Below are 16,967 nucleotides of genomic sequence, written 5' to 3' on the forward strand. Positions count from 1 at the left end.
AGGGTGAAAGAGGTGTCACGTTTTGATGCTTATCCCATGCCCCGAGTTGACAAGCTCCTGGACCGGTTGGGCACTGCTCGCTTTTTCACGACACTGGATTTAACCAAGGTCACACTTCCGTTCGGCTTGTTCGGAGCCCCGGCATTCCAGCATCTCATGGACTGGTTGCTGCGGCCTCACGCTGCGTATGCTGCTTCCTATCTAGATGATGTTATCATCTACAGCGACACCTGGGCGGAGCATTTGCAGTGGGTGGCTGTGGTTCTGGAGTCTCTGAGGCAGGCAGGGCTCACAGCCAACCCGAACAAGTGCGCGGTTGGACGGAGGGAGGTACAGTATCTGGGGTACCAATTGGTGGGCGGGCAGGTGCATCCACAGGTGGAGAAGACAGCGGTCATTGCATCCTGCCCGTGCCCCAACACCAAAAAGGAGGTGAGACGGTTTCTGGGGTTGGCAGACAACTACCGCCGGTTCGTTGCGGGGTTTGCGGACCTGACCAGCCCCTTGACCAATCTCACCTGGAAAGGTGCCCCAGAACTGGTCCAGTGGGCGGAGCAGTGCCAGGCAGCATTTGCGCAGGTGAAACAGGCTCTCTGTGGAGAGCTGCTGTTGTTAACACCTAACTTCTCCCTCGCTTTTATTTTGCAGACAGATGCCTCGAACAGAGGGCTAGGGGCCGTTTTGTCCCAGCGGGTAGGGAGAGTTGACCAGCCAGTTGTCTACATCAGCCGCAAGCTGACAGATGCCTGGCGATCTGGTGGGTGGTCGACTCCCTTCGCTACTACCTCCTGGGACACAATTCACCCTCTGCTCAGACTACGCTCCGCTACACTGACTCCACCGCATGAAGGATGCCATGCCCGGATCACTCGGTGGTATCTAGCTTTACAGCATTTTAAGTTCAAAGCGGTCCATAGTCCAGGCACACAGATGGTCGTGGCCGATTTCTTCTCCCACTCGCGGGTGGGGGGGTTGGTTCAGCCAGGTGGGCCCCGACCTCAGTCAGGCGGTGAGGATGTGTGGTGCGGTGTGGTCTCTGGCCCGCTGCGGAGGAGGGGTGACACAGTGAGCTCCCGGAGCGGCGCGGAGGCAGGGCTGAACAAGTGTTTGGGACGAGTGACCGATTGTGACTCTTTTTATGTCCCAGTGACAGTCGAGGAGGGAGAGCGGAGTGACCACTGAGCAGGAGTGTCTGTGTCCTGTGCATTGAGCCGAAACCACAGTGAACAGTAATAATAAAATAAGTGTGCTGTCACCATACCCACCATCTGTGTGCGTGTATTGGGGTCCAACGTCACAAATATATATAAGCAAGCCTGATTGCACAGCTTGTGTACCCTGGGCTGATCATTTGGACAACTAAGTCGGTGACTTTCCTCTGTGAAGTAATGACAGGCTGCTTCCACCTACTGTCATAGAATAGCTAGCACTGCCACCATCTAAGTGAAAAGCAGTTTAGCTGTATACTGAGCAGGTTCTGAATGCAGCCAACATTCTGAGCACCGACAGGTTAACCCTTTAACAACTTAGCCTTGTGTGTTCACTAAGAACCAAAAGGCTTAACACAGACAATATTCAGAAGGCATTAAATTACCGTTTTTAAAAAATATTTGGTTACACATAATCTTCGGAGTGATGGACCTTAAAGCTACTACTCCTTCATCGTGCTTGACCCCTCACACCCCTCACATGGACTCTTTTCTCTCCTTCCATCTGGCAGATGCTATCGCAGCATCGGGGCCCAATCCTCCCCGCACTCCCACTCCCCCCCACCACACACCCACACAAACCGTTAACTGGCCCTATTACACTCTGCATACCACTGCCTTTGTAATGCAGATGCTGCTCTATGGACAATTCTTAATCTCAAGACTTACTGGTCACACCTAACTCTTGGTGGCGCTGTCACTTGGTGTTCGCTCGCTCTGCGGTAGAGTATCACTTCCTGTTCCTGCTGAAACACAGTGGTGTTTTTGAGTAGCTTATCTGCTTAGCAATTTAATTAAAAACTTTTAAATACATTCTTTTTTCATAGTATAATCTTCACGTGTTTCATCCGAAGCACACTTTCTGTGTAGTCACTACCTAATTTATAGCCAAAGTATTCACTCACTGTGTCTGTATTGTTTCGCTAGCTTAGCTTAGCTCGTAGCCGACTTGCTAGCACCATGGCTACTTCACCTATTCCTCCTGCACTTTCCTGCTCATTGTGTCAGATGTTTAGTTACTCCTCGGCCTCCTTTAGCAGTAATGATACTTGTAACAAATGTAGCATATTTGCAGCTCTGGAGGCCAGGATTACTGAATCGGAGACTCAACTTCGCACCCTTCATTCACCCGTAGCTAGCCAGGCCCCTGTAGCTGGTGCAGCCGAAGATAGTGTAGGCCCCGCTAGCTGTTCCCCGACAGACCCCAAGCAGCTGGGGAAAGAGGGCGGCTGGGTGACGGTGAGGAGGAAGCATAGTCTTAAACAGAAGCCCCAGGTACACCACCAAACTGTTCATGTGTCTAACCGTTTTTCCCCACTCGGCGACACACCCGCCGGGGGTCAAACTCTGGTAATTGGTGATTCTGTTCTCAGACATGTGCAGCTAGAGACACCGGCAACCATAGTCAATTGTCTTCCAGGGGCCAGAGCAGGCAACATTGAGGGAAATTTAAAACTGCTGGCTAAGGGTAAACGTAAATTCAGTAAAATCATAATTCACGTCAGCAGTAATGACACCCGGTTACGCCAATCGGAGGTCACTAAAATCAATATTGAATCAGTGTGTAACTTTGCCAAAACAATGTCGGACTCTGTAGTTTTCTCTGGTCCCCTCCCCAATCGTACCAGGAGTGACATGTTTAGCCGCATGTTCTCCTTAAATTGCTGGCTGTCTGAGTGGTGTCCCAGAAACAATGTGGGCTTCATAGATAATTGGCAAACCTTCTGGAGGAAACCTGGTCTTGTTAGGAGAGACGGCATCCATCCCACTTTGGATGGAGCAGCTCTCATTTCTAGAAATATGGACCAATTTATTAAACCGCCCAAAATATGACTATCCAGAGTTGGGACCAGGAAGCAGAGTTGCAGTCTTACACGCCTCTCTGCAGCTTCTCTCCTCCTGCTACCCCCCCAAAAACCCATCTCCATTGAGACTGTGTCAGCTCCCAAACAGACAAAAAACAAACTAAAAACCAGCAATAAACAACTTAAACATAAACAATCACAAAGAAAGAACAATACAGTATCCACATTCGAACCAAAGAGTAAAACAGTGAAATGTGGATTATTAAATATTAGGTCGCTCTCCTCCAAGTCTCTGTTAGTACATGACTTAATAATAGATCAACAAATCGATTTACTTTGCCTTACAGAAACCTGGTTGCAGCCGGGTGATTATGTTAGTTTAAATGAATCAACACCCCCGAGTCATTCTAACTACCAGAAATCTCGAAGCACAGGCCGAGGGGGCGGTGTGGCAGCAATTTTTCACACCAGCCTATTAATTAACGAAAGACCAAGACAGACTTTTAATTCATTTGAAAGCCTGATGCTTAGCCTTGTCCACCCCAGTTGTAAGACTCAGAAACCAGTATTACTTGTCTATCTATCGTCCACCTGGGCCTTACACAGAGTTTCTCTCTGATTTCTCAGACTTTTTATCTGATTTAGTTCTCAGCTCAGATAAAATAATTATTGTGGGTGATTTTAACATCCATGTAGATGCTATAAATGACAGCCTCAACATGGCATTTAATCTGTTATTAGACTCAATTGGCTTCTCTCAAACTGTAAAAGAACCAACCCACCACTTTAATCACACTCTAGATCTTGTTTTAACATATGGCATAGAAACTGAACATTTAACAGTGTTTCCTGAAAACCCTCTCCTGTCTGATCATTTCCTGATAACATTTACATTTACAATAATTGATTACACAGCAGTGGGGAGTAGACTTTATCAAAGTAGATGTCTTTCTGAAAGTGCTGTAACTAAGTTTAAGAATATAATCCACCCACTGTTATCATCTTCAATGCCCTGTACCAACATAGAGCAGAGCAGCTACCTGAACGCTACTCCAACAGAGGTCGATCATCTTGTTAATAATTTTACCTCCTCACTACGTACAACTCTGGATACTGTAGCTCCTGTGAAAACTAAGGCCTCAAATCAGAAGTACCTGACTCCGTGGTATAATTCTTAAACGCGTAGCCTAAAGCAGATGACTCGTAAGCTGGAGAGGAAATGGCGTGTCACTAATTTAGAAGATCATCATTTAGCCTGGAGAAATAGTTTGCTGCTTTATAAGAAAGCCCTCCGCAAAGCCAGAACATCTTACTATTCGTCACTGATTGAAAAAAAAATAAGAACAACCCTGGGTTTCTCTTCAGCACTGTAGCCAGGCTGACAAAAGTCAGAGCTCTATTGAGCCAACCATCCCTTTAACGTAAACTAGTAATGACTTCATGAACTTCTTCACAAATATAATTTTTATTATTAGAGGAAAAATTACCAATAATCATCCCACAGATGTAATATTATTTACAGCTACTTTTAGTACCATTGATATTCATTTAGACTCTTTTTCTCCAATTGATCTTTCTGAGTTAAGTTCAATAATTACTTCCTCCAAACCACCAACGTGTCTTTTAAACCCCATTCCTACAAAACTACTAAAAGAAGTCCTGCCATTAATGCTTCAATCTTAAATATGATCAACCTATCTCTAATAATCGGCTATGTACCACAGGCCTTCAAGCTGGCTGTAGTTAAACCTTTAATTAAAAAGCCATCTCTACACCCAATTGTCTTACCTAATTATAGGCCAATCTCCAACCTTCCTTTCATATCAAAAATCCTTGAAAGAGTAGTTGTCAAACAGCTAACAGATCATCTGCAGAGGAATGGCTTAGGAGTTTCAGTCAGGTTTCAGAGCTCATCACAGCACAGAAACAGCTTTAGTGAAGGTTACAAATGATCTTCTTATGGCCTCTGACAGTGGACTCATCTCTGTGCTTGTCCTGCTAGACCTCAGTGCAGCGTTCGATACTGTTGACCATAATATTCTATTAGAGCGATTAGAACATGCTGTAGGTATTACAGGTACTGCGCTGCAGTGGATTGTATCATATCTATCTAATAGACTCCAGTTTGTGCATGTAAATGGATAGTCCTCTTCACACACTAAGGTCAATTATGGTGTTCCACAGGGTTCAGTGCTAGGATCAATTCTGTTTACATTATACATGCTTCCTCTAGGCAGTATTATTAGAAGACATAGCATACGTTTTCACTGCTATGCAGATGACACCCAGCTCTATCTGTCCATGAAGCCAGATAAAACCCACCATTTAGTTAAACTGCAGGAATGTCTTAAAGACATAAAGAGCTGGATGGCCGCTAACTTTCTGCTTCTTAATTCAGATATAACTGAGATTATTTTACTCGGCCCTGAAAATCTTAGAAATATGGCATCTAACCAGATTCTTACTCTGGATGGCATTACCTTGGCCTCCAGTGACATTGTGAGGAACCTTGGAGTTAACGCACATATTAAGCAAATATGTAAGACTGCTTTCTTTCATTTGCGCAACATCTCTAAAATTAGAAATATCCTGTCTCAGAGTGATGCTGAAAAACTAGTTCATGCATTTATTACTTCCAGGCTGGACTACTGTAATTCATTATTATCAGGATATCCTAAAAACTCCCTGAAAACCCTTTAGTTAATCCAAAATGCTGCAGCAAGAGTACTGACAGAGACTAGAAAGAGAGAGCATATTTCTCCTGTTTTGGCTTCCCTTCATTGGCTTCCTGTTAAATCCAGAATTGAATTCAAAATCCTGCTCCTCACATACAAGGTCTTAAATAATCAGGCCCCATCTATCTTAATGACCTTGTAGTACCATATCACCCTATTAGAGCACTTCGCTCTCGCTCTGCAGGCTTACTTGTTGTTCCTAGAGTATTTAAAAGTAGAATGGGAGGCAGAGCCTTCAGTTTTCAGGCCCCTCTTCTGTGGAACCAGCTTCCAATTTGGATTCGGGACACAGACACTATCTCTACTTTTAAGATTAGGCTTAAAACTTTCCTTTTTGGTAAAGCATATAGTTAGGGCTGGATCAGGTGACCCTGAATCCTCCCTTAGTTATGCTGCAATAGGTGTAGGCTGCCGGGGGATTCCCATGATGCATTGAGTTTTTCCTTTCCAGTCACCTTTCTCACTCACTGTGTTAATAGACCTCTCTGCATTGAATCATATCTGTTATTAATCTCTGTCTCTCTTCCACAGCATGTCTTTATCCTGTTTTCCTTCTCTCACCCCAACCGGTTGCAGCAGATGGCCGCCCCTCCCTGAGCCTGGTTCTGCCGGAGGTTTCTTCCTGTTAAAAGGGAGTTTTTCCTTCCTACTGTCGGCAAAGTGCTTGCTCATAGGGGGTCATATGATTGTTGGGTTTTTCTCTGTATCTATTATTATAGGACCAGTGATGGGAATAACGGCGTTACAAATAACGGCATTACTAACGGCGTTACTTTTTTCAGTAACAAGTAATCTAACTAATTACTATTCCTATCGTTACAACGCCGTTACAGTTACTAACAAGAAAATGCGGTCCGTTACTATTTTTCAACAAACAGACGGTTGAATCCATGTTCAGCTTACCGCATCTTATATCAGTAGCACGGAAGTAGCTGACTACGTAAGTAATCTGGACGCTACAGCTTTAAGCAGCTGCGCGCACTCCCGCGGACGGTAATCACGATCACTTTTTGGCACAACACCTGGAGCTAAGGGGGCAAAACAATCACGTGAGTGCTGCTTTTTGACTGAGGAAGAATAAAGTAGTCGTGGTAAGCCAATCACATGACCACTTAAAGACAAAGCAACAAGGTGACATATACCAGTTTTTAAATTGTGTTGATAGGCCACGTAAACCAGAGTCATGATAAACAATATATACGCGGCGTTTTTTCCTCAATGGTTTCGTCACGTTTACTGTCTAAGGACAGCACTAGCAAGCACTCTCTGCTTATGAGAGAAAAAAAAAACAGAGGAAATTTTAGGAGTGACAGAGAGAGAGAGAGAGAGAAAGACAGCGAGTTTTGAGATGTGAGAGATTTGTGACGTTTAGCGTGTTTGGAGTGTGTAGTTAATGTGTTGTCTTGTGTAGTTAGCATGTAGTGTTGTGGATAGTTTTGTGTTGTGTGTCAGAACAATGAGGCGACTGCTGTCTCCAGGTAGAAACAGGAGTGATACACCTGCTGCTGTCAGGCCTGCAGGTATCAGGCTGTGATGTTCTCCTTTATAGTGGACAGAAATTATGTTTTTGGAGTGGCAAAAATAATTTGTGTGGCATATTATTGAATGCAGAACAGCTGATTGTTCTGTAAATAGTTTGAAATGGTTATTTAAAAAATCAAGGTAAAAGGTAAATGGATGCAAATAACTTTGTTGTTTACAAAACTTGTGCATAGGATTTTAAAATTGACAATTTATATTTGCATTTAAAGTTATGAAATATGATTCAATAAACATGTTTGTGGTTGTTACAGTAAAAAATATAACTTTCTACTTGGATTTTATGTTTTTTGTCTGATTTTAGATCAATTGTGTTAATACAGTATGTCAAAATGAAAACATAACTGTAAATTCAGACACGTGAGGTTGTGCTGAAAAGGATGATACCAAACAAGGCAAAGTAAATAGTTTTTAAAGGTGAAATGTGGAGGGAAAATCAAAAGTAGTTAAAAATGGCCAATTATACCCTGGAACCCAGAGGGTTAAATGTTTTTTTTAAGTAACGCAATAGTTACTTTTCAAGTAATTAATTACTTTTAGAATATTGTAACTCAGTTACTAACTCAGTTACTTTTTTGAAGAAGTAACTAGTAACTATAATTAATTACTTTTTCAAAGTAACTTGCCCAACACTGTATAGGACATACTGTACGATATAAAGCGCCTTGAGGCGACTTTTGTTGTGATTTGGTGCTATATAAATAAAATTGAATTGACTTGAATTGAACTGGTCACTTTAAACCACTCCAAGGTCACTTTAAGCATCAAACTTTAAATTGCAAATTTTAAATTTTTATTGATCCCTTTACCCCTAGTCCTAAAGGGTATATTTATTTTCTACTCTTCTTATATTTATTGTTTGTTCATTTGCACTGATGTAACTGGAGCCTCATCGTCTTATCTCTCTATATACTGTACTGTATATAGTGGAAATGACAATAAAGTTTACGTTGACTTTGAAATATCTTCTGGAGTATTTCTGCCCCATAAATTCATCCAAATTCCCTTCTATGCAGTGAAAATCACTTTCCTCCTCACTCTCTGTGTTCTTGTCTTTTTCCACCACCTGACCTGTGTAGAGCGTTATCTGGCTGTTGTTCACCCCATCACCTACGTGAGTCTAAGAAATGCCCGTGGGGTCAGGATCAGAAACATTGGCTGCGTTTGGCTGCTGAGCTTAGGAATGACATGTGTTACAATTTTAATACCTCCTAACTACCAATCTGCCCCACTGTTCTGCCTTTTGGCTCCCTCCATTATAATCATATCTTTCTGCAGCCTCTCTGTTCTCTGTTCTCTGTTCTGTTTCGTTCCTTTCTACACTGTCACGGCTTTAACCTGTGCTGTGTGGCTATGGGTTGTTGGGATGCTTGTATTTTATGCTCTCAAAATCAAAAATCTAGTGAGCAGCACTGTCCTGTGTTCAGCATTTATGTATGTGGTCTCTTTTAACTTTTACAAATTGTTTGGTGTTACCTGTGCTGTTTCTGCATAGGGCAGGAAAACTCTCATGTTCATGTTATATCAACAAGTAAAGACAAGGATTGAATTTGAGTGCAGCAGATTTACATGATATTACAAATATAACATACTAAAATGTTTAGAAGTGTTTCTTTTTTTTAGTATTATAAGACAGGGCTAAGTCAACAGTCTAATCGCACTTTAAATCAAGAAATAGACCCAAAAAAGTCAAGAAAACAAAGCCATTAAACAATAAGTCTAAACTGGTGCTGTCCCTTTTGATCAAGCTCTGTAACTTTTTTTGTTGTTGAGTTATTCAGTATCTAAGTTTACAGAAGCTTTCCTAAATGGTAAACAGATCATCACCATTTGATTTTGGAAATAAAGAAGGTTATTTGGTTTTATTTTAAGACATCACTGGTCTTAGTGTAAAGGCTAGAGCTGATGCTGTCCTGTTAACAGAAAAATTAAGCATACAAACTGGATCATACATTATCATAAAACCTTTTCCTTTTCTTTTTTAAAAGATAATGATGATTATATTGGTTTTCATGGTTTTATTAATATTTAACATAGCTCTGGTCTTTATTTTTTGGTGTGATTTGTCATCCAAAAATTCTCATGTCACATTCAAAATAATGGCCAGCTGGCCGTGCAAATGACAGCAGGGATCATCTTTATTGTTTGTACAATGCTTGTTTGTGCTTTGTGTGTGTTTGCATATAAAATTTAGTTTTTTTAGGTTGTTCAGCTGTACAGGGAAGGATGTTTTAAAGTTAAAGTCTATGCAAGTGTAAGGCCTGGCAGGCAGTAATCATTCAGTAAATCTCCGTAGTATTCATAGATTTAAAAACAAATAGGACAGAACCTTCACTTCATCATTAACAGAATGTTGAAAACAGATTTTTGTATCAAATTCACCAGCTAGAGATAATCAAGGCAGGCTGTAGTACTTTAAGGTCCTGTAGTGGTTTTTGCTGTGCTTTTAGCGCATATACATGAGAAAAACAAATTAGGCATTAATTTGACTTATGATTTGCTGAATTAATTGTAACTGCTACATTTTTCTTTCTACATTGTCATGATGTTTATCTACAGCACAAATTAATGTGCACTCTTGTCCTTTGACCCATAAATAATGAAGTTTCTATTTTATCATGAAACTTTGTTGTGATACAGAGCACACTTGATAAGCTGAATGAAAATAAACAGCTCAAAAACATAGTTTGTACCTATGTCATTAACACTTCTAGTTCTCTTCTATTGAATGAACTTACAAATCATTGATTTCAAAGTCTTATTCAGTTGCTCCACCAGCCTGTCAGTCTGAGGTTGGTAGATGCTGGTCCAAATAGATTTGATGCCCAATAATTCATAAAGCTCTTTTAGTGTGCAGCAGATCACAGAGATAAGGAGGGGCAAGGTTATGGATGCACGTAAAAGTGAGAACTAAGATTTTAAAGTTTATCCTAGATTCTATGGGCAACCAGAGAAGCTGTTGAAGAATTGGGGTAATATGGTCTATGGGAGTATGAGTTATGACCCGAGCTGCAGAATTCTGAAGAAGCTGAAGTTTATAGAGGGACTTATTGGGGAGACCAAATAAGAGGGAGTTGCAATAATCGATCCTGGAAGTAATGAGACTATGGACAAGGATGGCAGCAGTATGGGGAGTAAGGAAGGGATGAAGTCAGTTAATGTTATGTAAGTGAAAGTATGCAGACTGGGTTATGTAATAAATGTGAGACTGAAATGAGAGAGTACTGTTGAATATGACATACAAACTTGAAACAATGCCTGCACCACACTCTTTGCAGAGATGGTGCACTGTGGCACTGCTTCCGAGTATCACATTGCATAGTCCACCAGAACTAATACGAAGCGATAGCCACATGCACTCTGTTGACATGGCTCAATGAGGTCCATACCAATGCACTCGAACGGGACCTCCGTTAATGGTAAAGGGCCCAATGGCGCTTTTGGAATAACTGGCTCGTTAACCAGCTGACAGTACGGGCATGACATGCACCAACGCTGTACATCAGCCCAGAAACCCGGCCAATAAAATCGGGCCATTACTCTTTCCAGAGTTTTGTTGCATCCCTTATGCCCTGCCATGGCATTGTAATGCCGCCTGGAAAATCATTTCCAGGCGGCACCAACAACTGGATGTGTGTTTCATCAGTGCGAGTGTAACGACTCACTTGATACAGCCTATCATCCAATAATAGGAAATGCGGCTATCCGCCCGGCTACAGGGCGCACAAGTTGAGGGCACACTCACCACTCATAGGCTGAGTGGTGAGTGAGTGGTCATAGGATGAGGGGTTTGCTCAAGTGGGGAGAACCACCTTCGTTGCACACAGATATGCATTGTAGTGATAGATACTACTCTACAGACTAACAGACATAAACAGAGAGAAGTCTTCTTCTATGAGGAATTTGAGGGGGATAGTCTGCCTAGACTGGTGATGGCACCAGAACATACAAAACTTTAAGGCTGACTCTCCTACACCAAAAGAGGGCCATGAATCAGTTTTAGGGAATGGCCCCTTCCCTAACCCTTCAGCCCTGACTGAAGGACAAGAGATGGTTACCATGGTAATGGTAGTGTTGCCTCCAAAAGGGCCATCTCTATATAAGGAGATGTCCAGAGAGGTGCAGAAAAAGAAACATGAGTCGATGTCAGGCCGAAGGCTACCCTCAACTTATTCTACCACTCATGTTAACATGTTGTTTCTGTGAACCTGCAAGAAAAGTGTTTACTGTCTGGATGTAGCAGCCTTTGTCTCTGAGGCAGAGAGATGTAGGTCCATGGCATCATGTAAAATAATTTGAAATTCTAACCGTTTGATAATAAATTGTGAAAATTTATCATTTGAGCATATTTGTCTTCTCTCACAAATTATGAGTTTTTAACTGATGGGGTGTTTCCCAGAGTGTTTCGGGTGTTTTTTCATTGTAAATTTGTTCTTAGGTGGTTTTTAAGGTCTTTAACATTTCTAGATTAATGTGGTTGGTTCCATTTTGCATTTACTATGGACAGTTAAGGATGTTTGTGCATTCCTTAATTCGAAATTTAACGTAATAAAATATATTGTGGCGGACCACCAGGGGGCTCCACTCACACCCAGAAAGAAGGGAAGTGGGAAGAGTAATATTTCTGGGTTCTAGGAGATGTTTTGTGGGCTGGACTCGCCAACACCCCACTGCTGGCCATGAGGGATTATTGCTCACTGGCAGAAGAAGCAGACCACATTGTCTGTGGCTAGGAGCGTCAGCATCCAGTCGATGGTTCCTGACTCACCGACAGCGTCTGCTACGCCCGCACTGATTCTCCCGGAGGCCTCGGACTTATTGATGGTGGCTGGGATTGCTGCATGAAAAGGAGCCGTGTTTTTACCATCAGCATTCCTTGCAAAAGTGCAGCTTCAAGGCTTAGGGAAACAAGTCCGCCAGTGCTCCGTAGCGGCTGCAACTGCTGGCGGCAGGGAAAGGCTGCTGTTTATAGAAGACTCATGCTCGGGTAGACGTTTCCTGGTAGACTACAGCTTCCAGGAGAGCCTCCTGCCCCCAGCTGGTTCTAACTGGCTAGCTGAGGGCTGCAGGCCACTATTAATGGCAGCTAAAGACACCCCCATCAAAACATTTGGTGCATGGTTGGTGACTGTTTGTTTTCATGACCATGACTTTCAGTGGAACTTTGTGATTGCTGCAAGCTCGGTACCGATAATAGGCGCAGATTTTCTTTGTGCTCACGGACTACTGGTTGATGTCGCTAACAGACGTTTGATCGATGCTGTATCATTTTCTTCACTGCCTTGTTTTGATCGGGGTGCCAAGCCCGTGGTGCATGCTAATATTGTAGTTTCAGGTATTGTTTTTCAAAGTTTGTCTTCTGAGTTTCCTTACTTTCTCTGAATGGTGGCTGACCTCTCCGCTAGAGATACGGTGAGGTGTTCAGTCAGAGTGGATTCACTGCTCCACATCGAAAGGAGCCAGTTCAGGTGCTCCGGGCATCTGACTAGGGGGTCTTCTGGGAGAGGGTGTGTCCCACCAGAGGGAGGCTGTGGGGCAGAACCTGGACACGGTGAGAAGATTGCATCTCATGAATAGTCTGGAAATGTCTCAGTGTTCTGCCTAATAACCTGAAGCCAGTGGTTGGAGAGAGAAAGGTCTGGGCTTCTTTACTTAGACTGCTGCCACCTGGATAAGTGAAAGAAAATAGGAGGATGGATGGGTTTTTCAAATTCTTGACATAGGAGAAAGAGAACAAATAAAATAATCCTTGTAGTGGCTTCACATTAAAAACGAACTTTCTTTTTTTTCCAAGGACACACAAAAGCTCTTTTTATTTTTATCTAAACTCAAAGTTGGGTCTAGTGAATGAAACTAGTGTGTGTGCAAGCATGATCTAACCATGGATATACATTTTATTTCAGTATTATGTGTTGCAGTGTGTATCAGGGTTACACTAACTCTTCTAATAATAATGGAAGCTAGAGTTATGCATTTTAAAATCCTCACGCACATGCTGTAAATTAGATCCCATCAAACTGCTCTTGGTATACACATGTGGCATGATTTGAATGAACACCTGTCTTAGATTACAAGCCATTTGAATACTGTCTGATGTAATGGACTGATAGAGTGAAAAATGGACATTAAAATTCTTTAAGTCCTAAACTGTATGCTATTTTCTGTCACATACAAAAAACTCAACCTAAACCAGTTGCACTAATTACACAAACTCCACGTTAGTTTGGTTTCCTACATGTTGGGGTGGAACATGTAGGCCCCTGCAATACTGCACCATGACCCAAATGCTGAAGTATAATTTAATGGTGTATTTTACAGTAAGTACCACCTATTGAATTATGCAAAATTCCTGCTGTGTGAACTGTGAGCAACCTGAACACCGGCAGAAGCATCAGAGCACATTTAGAGTGAAGAGCAGTCAGTCAATTTGGAGACGCAAACCAGAGGAAACAATTCAACCATAAAGGTGCTCTTTAATATCTGACACATTAATTTTTAAATTTCTTTTTTCACAAATATTTGATCTGTTATTTATCTTTTTATACTGATGCCAGGGAGATGAAAGTGTTTTAATCTGTGTTAACTATATATTAATTTATTATTTGATGGATGATTTACTTTTTTGCTTTCCCTTTTCTGTGATTAGATCACTTTCTTTATATCTTAGGCGCTTGTTATTAATAGTGTTGTAAAAGCTAATTCAGTGATAATGTTGAAGCTTTTTTTTCATTACTCTAAAAAGCCCCACTTTGCTCTGGTCCAAGTAATGGTGCTGTTGTTTTATTACAGCTTTGAGCAGTAATACTCACTAGTTTAATTCTGTGAATCAGTTGATTTTTAGTGATGAAGCAAAGGCAGTTTATTCTGTCTGGAACTCCTAGTTGCAACTCATTTGCAACTATTGTGAAACAGAGTGATAACAATGACAAGATAGTCGTTAGTAGATCAGGTAAATCAGAGAAAATTTACTGGGATTTCAGAATTATATAATTTAAAGGATAAGAGACAAAAATGTGTTTTGAATTTGAGAATATTTATAGTCACTGAGAGATGAACTTTTGTTTTAGTATCATGTATAGACGTTTGCTTTGATTGATGTTTTTCCCAGTGTGGACAAATCCACAATATGATGATATTTCAGATAACAGAGGATAATGATAAGTTCTTTGTTTTTGTACTCCACCAGCCTGATAATAGGATATTATGCATGAGCAACACACTGGCATTTTGTTTTACTTAGTTTCTGAAAATATTTTTTCTACTGTTACAAATTTCCTATGCATTTCATTTTGCTTTTGTAATATAATGTTGGTTTACAATTAACATTCCATGTCAGAGTGTTTGTTGACTGTTTCAAGGACGCGTCACTACTCCCATTATTACTCCCAAAGCTACACTAATTGGTTAAGGGCTGTATTAAGCTACATTTTGCCTGTCCCATCTGGCACTGTAGTAATCAGAATTATTATCTAACATTTCCTTAATAAGGTGCATTATAACTGTGAACTATCAGTACTTCCACTGTCTGTCCCTCTGAATGTGTTTTTTTTCTCCTCAGACCTACATCATACAGCAGTTATGTCACTTAACTCCACCTCCAACTATCTTCTGGACAATTCCTGCCCCATAAATTCATCCAAATATATTCCCTTCTATACACTGAGAATCGTCCTCCTCCTCACTGTCTTTGTTCTTGTCTTTTTTTCTGGTCTCCAAAGACGGCGGCAGCAGCACTCCTTTAAAACACCAAGTCATTCTGACATCTTCACCTACCATATAGCTGCCATGGAGCTGATCTGGGTCTTAGGGTGTTTGGTCATGTATTGTGGCACATACACTAATCACTCAGTGAGTGTGACAGTAGGATCATCTGCTTCTATTACTGCTTATTATGGAGAGTTATTTTTCCACCTCCTGACCTGTGTAGAGCGTTATCTGGCTGTTGTTCACCCCATCACCTACATGAGTCTAAGAAATGCCCGTGGGGTCAGGATCAGAAACATCTGCATTGGCTGTGTTTGGCTGCTGAGCTTAGGACTGACAGGTGTTGCACTCTTATTACCTCCTAACTACCAATCTGCCCCACTGTTCTGCCTTTTGGCTCCCTCCATTATAATCATATCTTTCTGCAGCCTCTCTGTACTCTGTGTTCTGATGCACCCAGGGCCAGGGGAAGGGGTTGGGGAAAGGGAGATGGTTAAAAAATCAAAGCTGAGAGCTTTCTACACTGTCACCGCTATAAGCTGTGCTGTGTGGCTATGGTTTGTTGGGTTGCTTGTATCAAATGCTCTTAACGACTCACCTCTGGTGAGCAGCACTGTGAAATGTTTGGTGTTTAGGTGTCTGCTTTGGTTTAACTTGCCCAGCTGTTTGGTGTTACCTCTGCTGTATCTGCATAGGGCAGGAAAACCCTGTTATAACAACAAGTAAAGACAAGTATTGGATATAGAATTGAGTACAGCAGACACTACAGAGTTAAATGGTTTGAAAGAGTATAGTATGCTAAAACATTTGCAACAGTTTCAGTAGTATTATTAATATAATACAGGGCCAAGTCAAGAGTCCAACCACACTTTAGATCCAGAAGTAGACCCAAGAAAATTAAGAAACAAAAGACAATGAGTCTTAAGTGGTAATTTAATGCCTCTTTGTAAGCCTAAGTGACAGACCATCAGTTAAAAGTAGTTAAGGCACTCGGGTCTCGACACAGTCAATTTCCCACCTTACTGTTAGGTGATTGCTATCATGATGTTTAGTGAATTCTTTTTAAAAAGGGCTTTTAGAGTTGATACTGCCCTGTGTAAAAGATAATGATGATCAAACTGGTTTTGATTTTTTTTTTAAATTTATATTTAACAAAACTCTGGTCTTTTGGAGAGTTTTTAACAAAGGACACAAAATTTATTCTGCATTTGTCCACACTGATGAAGTTTGACTGATCAGCGCTAATTCCAATGTGTTTAGACTGCCTTTTAAAGCAGGGGAATGATGGATGCAACACAAAATAAATTATTTGTTTTTCAAAAGTATACATTTCAAATACAGGGTAATAGCAACCGAAATGACAGCAGAAAATGTCTTTATTATTGGTACAATGCTTGTTTTTGCTTTGTGTGTGTTTGTATATATAAACATATACATGTTAGCTGTACTGTAAGCACACATACATGAGAAAAGTAAAGTAATCATAACTTTTTTTTATTTTATTAAGCTTTTAAATAATTAATGGGGTGTAGCTCCTATATAATTTTCTTCACATTCAGATTTTGTAAAATAATAACAATAGCAAATAATTTGTGTATGTTTATGATATTTTTCCTGACTGTTTTGATTAGGTTCATTGGCAAGTTCAAAAATATGTTTCGCTAAGACATGCAGCATCTTCATGACACCAGTTAAAATTCATTTCATCATTAGTAGATTCTTTATTTAAATTTATGTTAGTAAAAAATGTAGGAATCACCCTATGGTTGTCATGATGTTTATCTACAGCACAAATGAATGTAAACTGTGGTCCTTAGGGGAACACAGTCTATGTCCATGTCATTAAGCATTATAGCTGCCTGTGTGAAAAATACATACATTAAAATGTGTAATGAACTGCTTACAACATGTATTGGTAAAATGTAATGTATGTAAACTTATATTTTAAACACTGCTGGAGTGTAGAATTCTTTCCT

At 41.0% G+C, this 16,967-nt stretch overlaps 1 protein-coding gene across 1 annotated transcript; it reads left to right on the forward strand.

The window, feature by feature from the left end:
• Positions 1–2,195: 2,195 nt before the first annotated feature.
• Positions 2,196–3,020, forward strand: LOC135932686 (uncharacterized; the record flags this gene model as incomplete). The annotated part of the gene is made up of 1 exon (XM_065470270.1): positions 2,196–3,020. A coding segment is annotated over one exon (825 nt), but the record flags the coding sequence as incomplete, so codon positions are not given.
• Between the last annotated feature and the right edge of the window lie 13,947 nt (positions 3,021–16,967).

Source organism: Pelmatolapia mariae, linkage group LG3_W, assembly GCF_036321145.2.
Source record: "Pelmatolapia mariae isolate MD_Pm_ZW linkage group LG3_W, Pm_UMD_F_2, whole genome shotgun sequence".
NCBI classification, from domain to species: domain Eukaryota; kingdom Metazoa; phylum Chordata; class Actinopteri; order Cichliformes; family Cichlidae; genus Pelmatolapia; species Pelmatolapia mariae.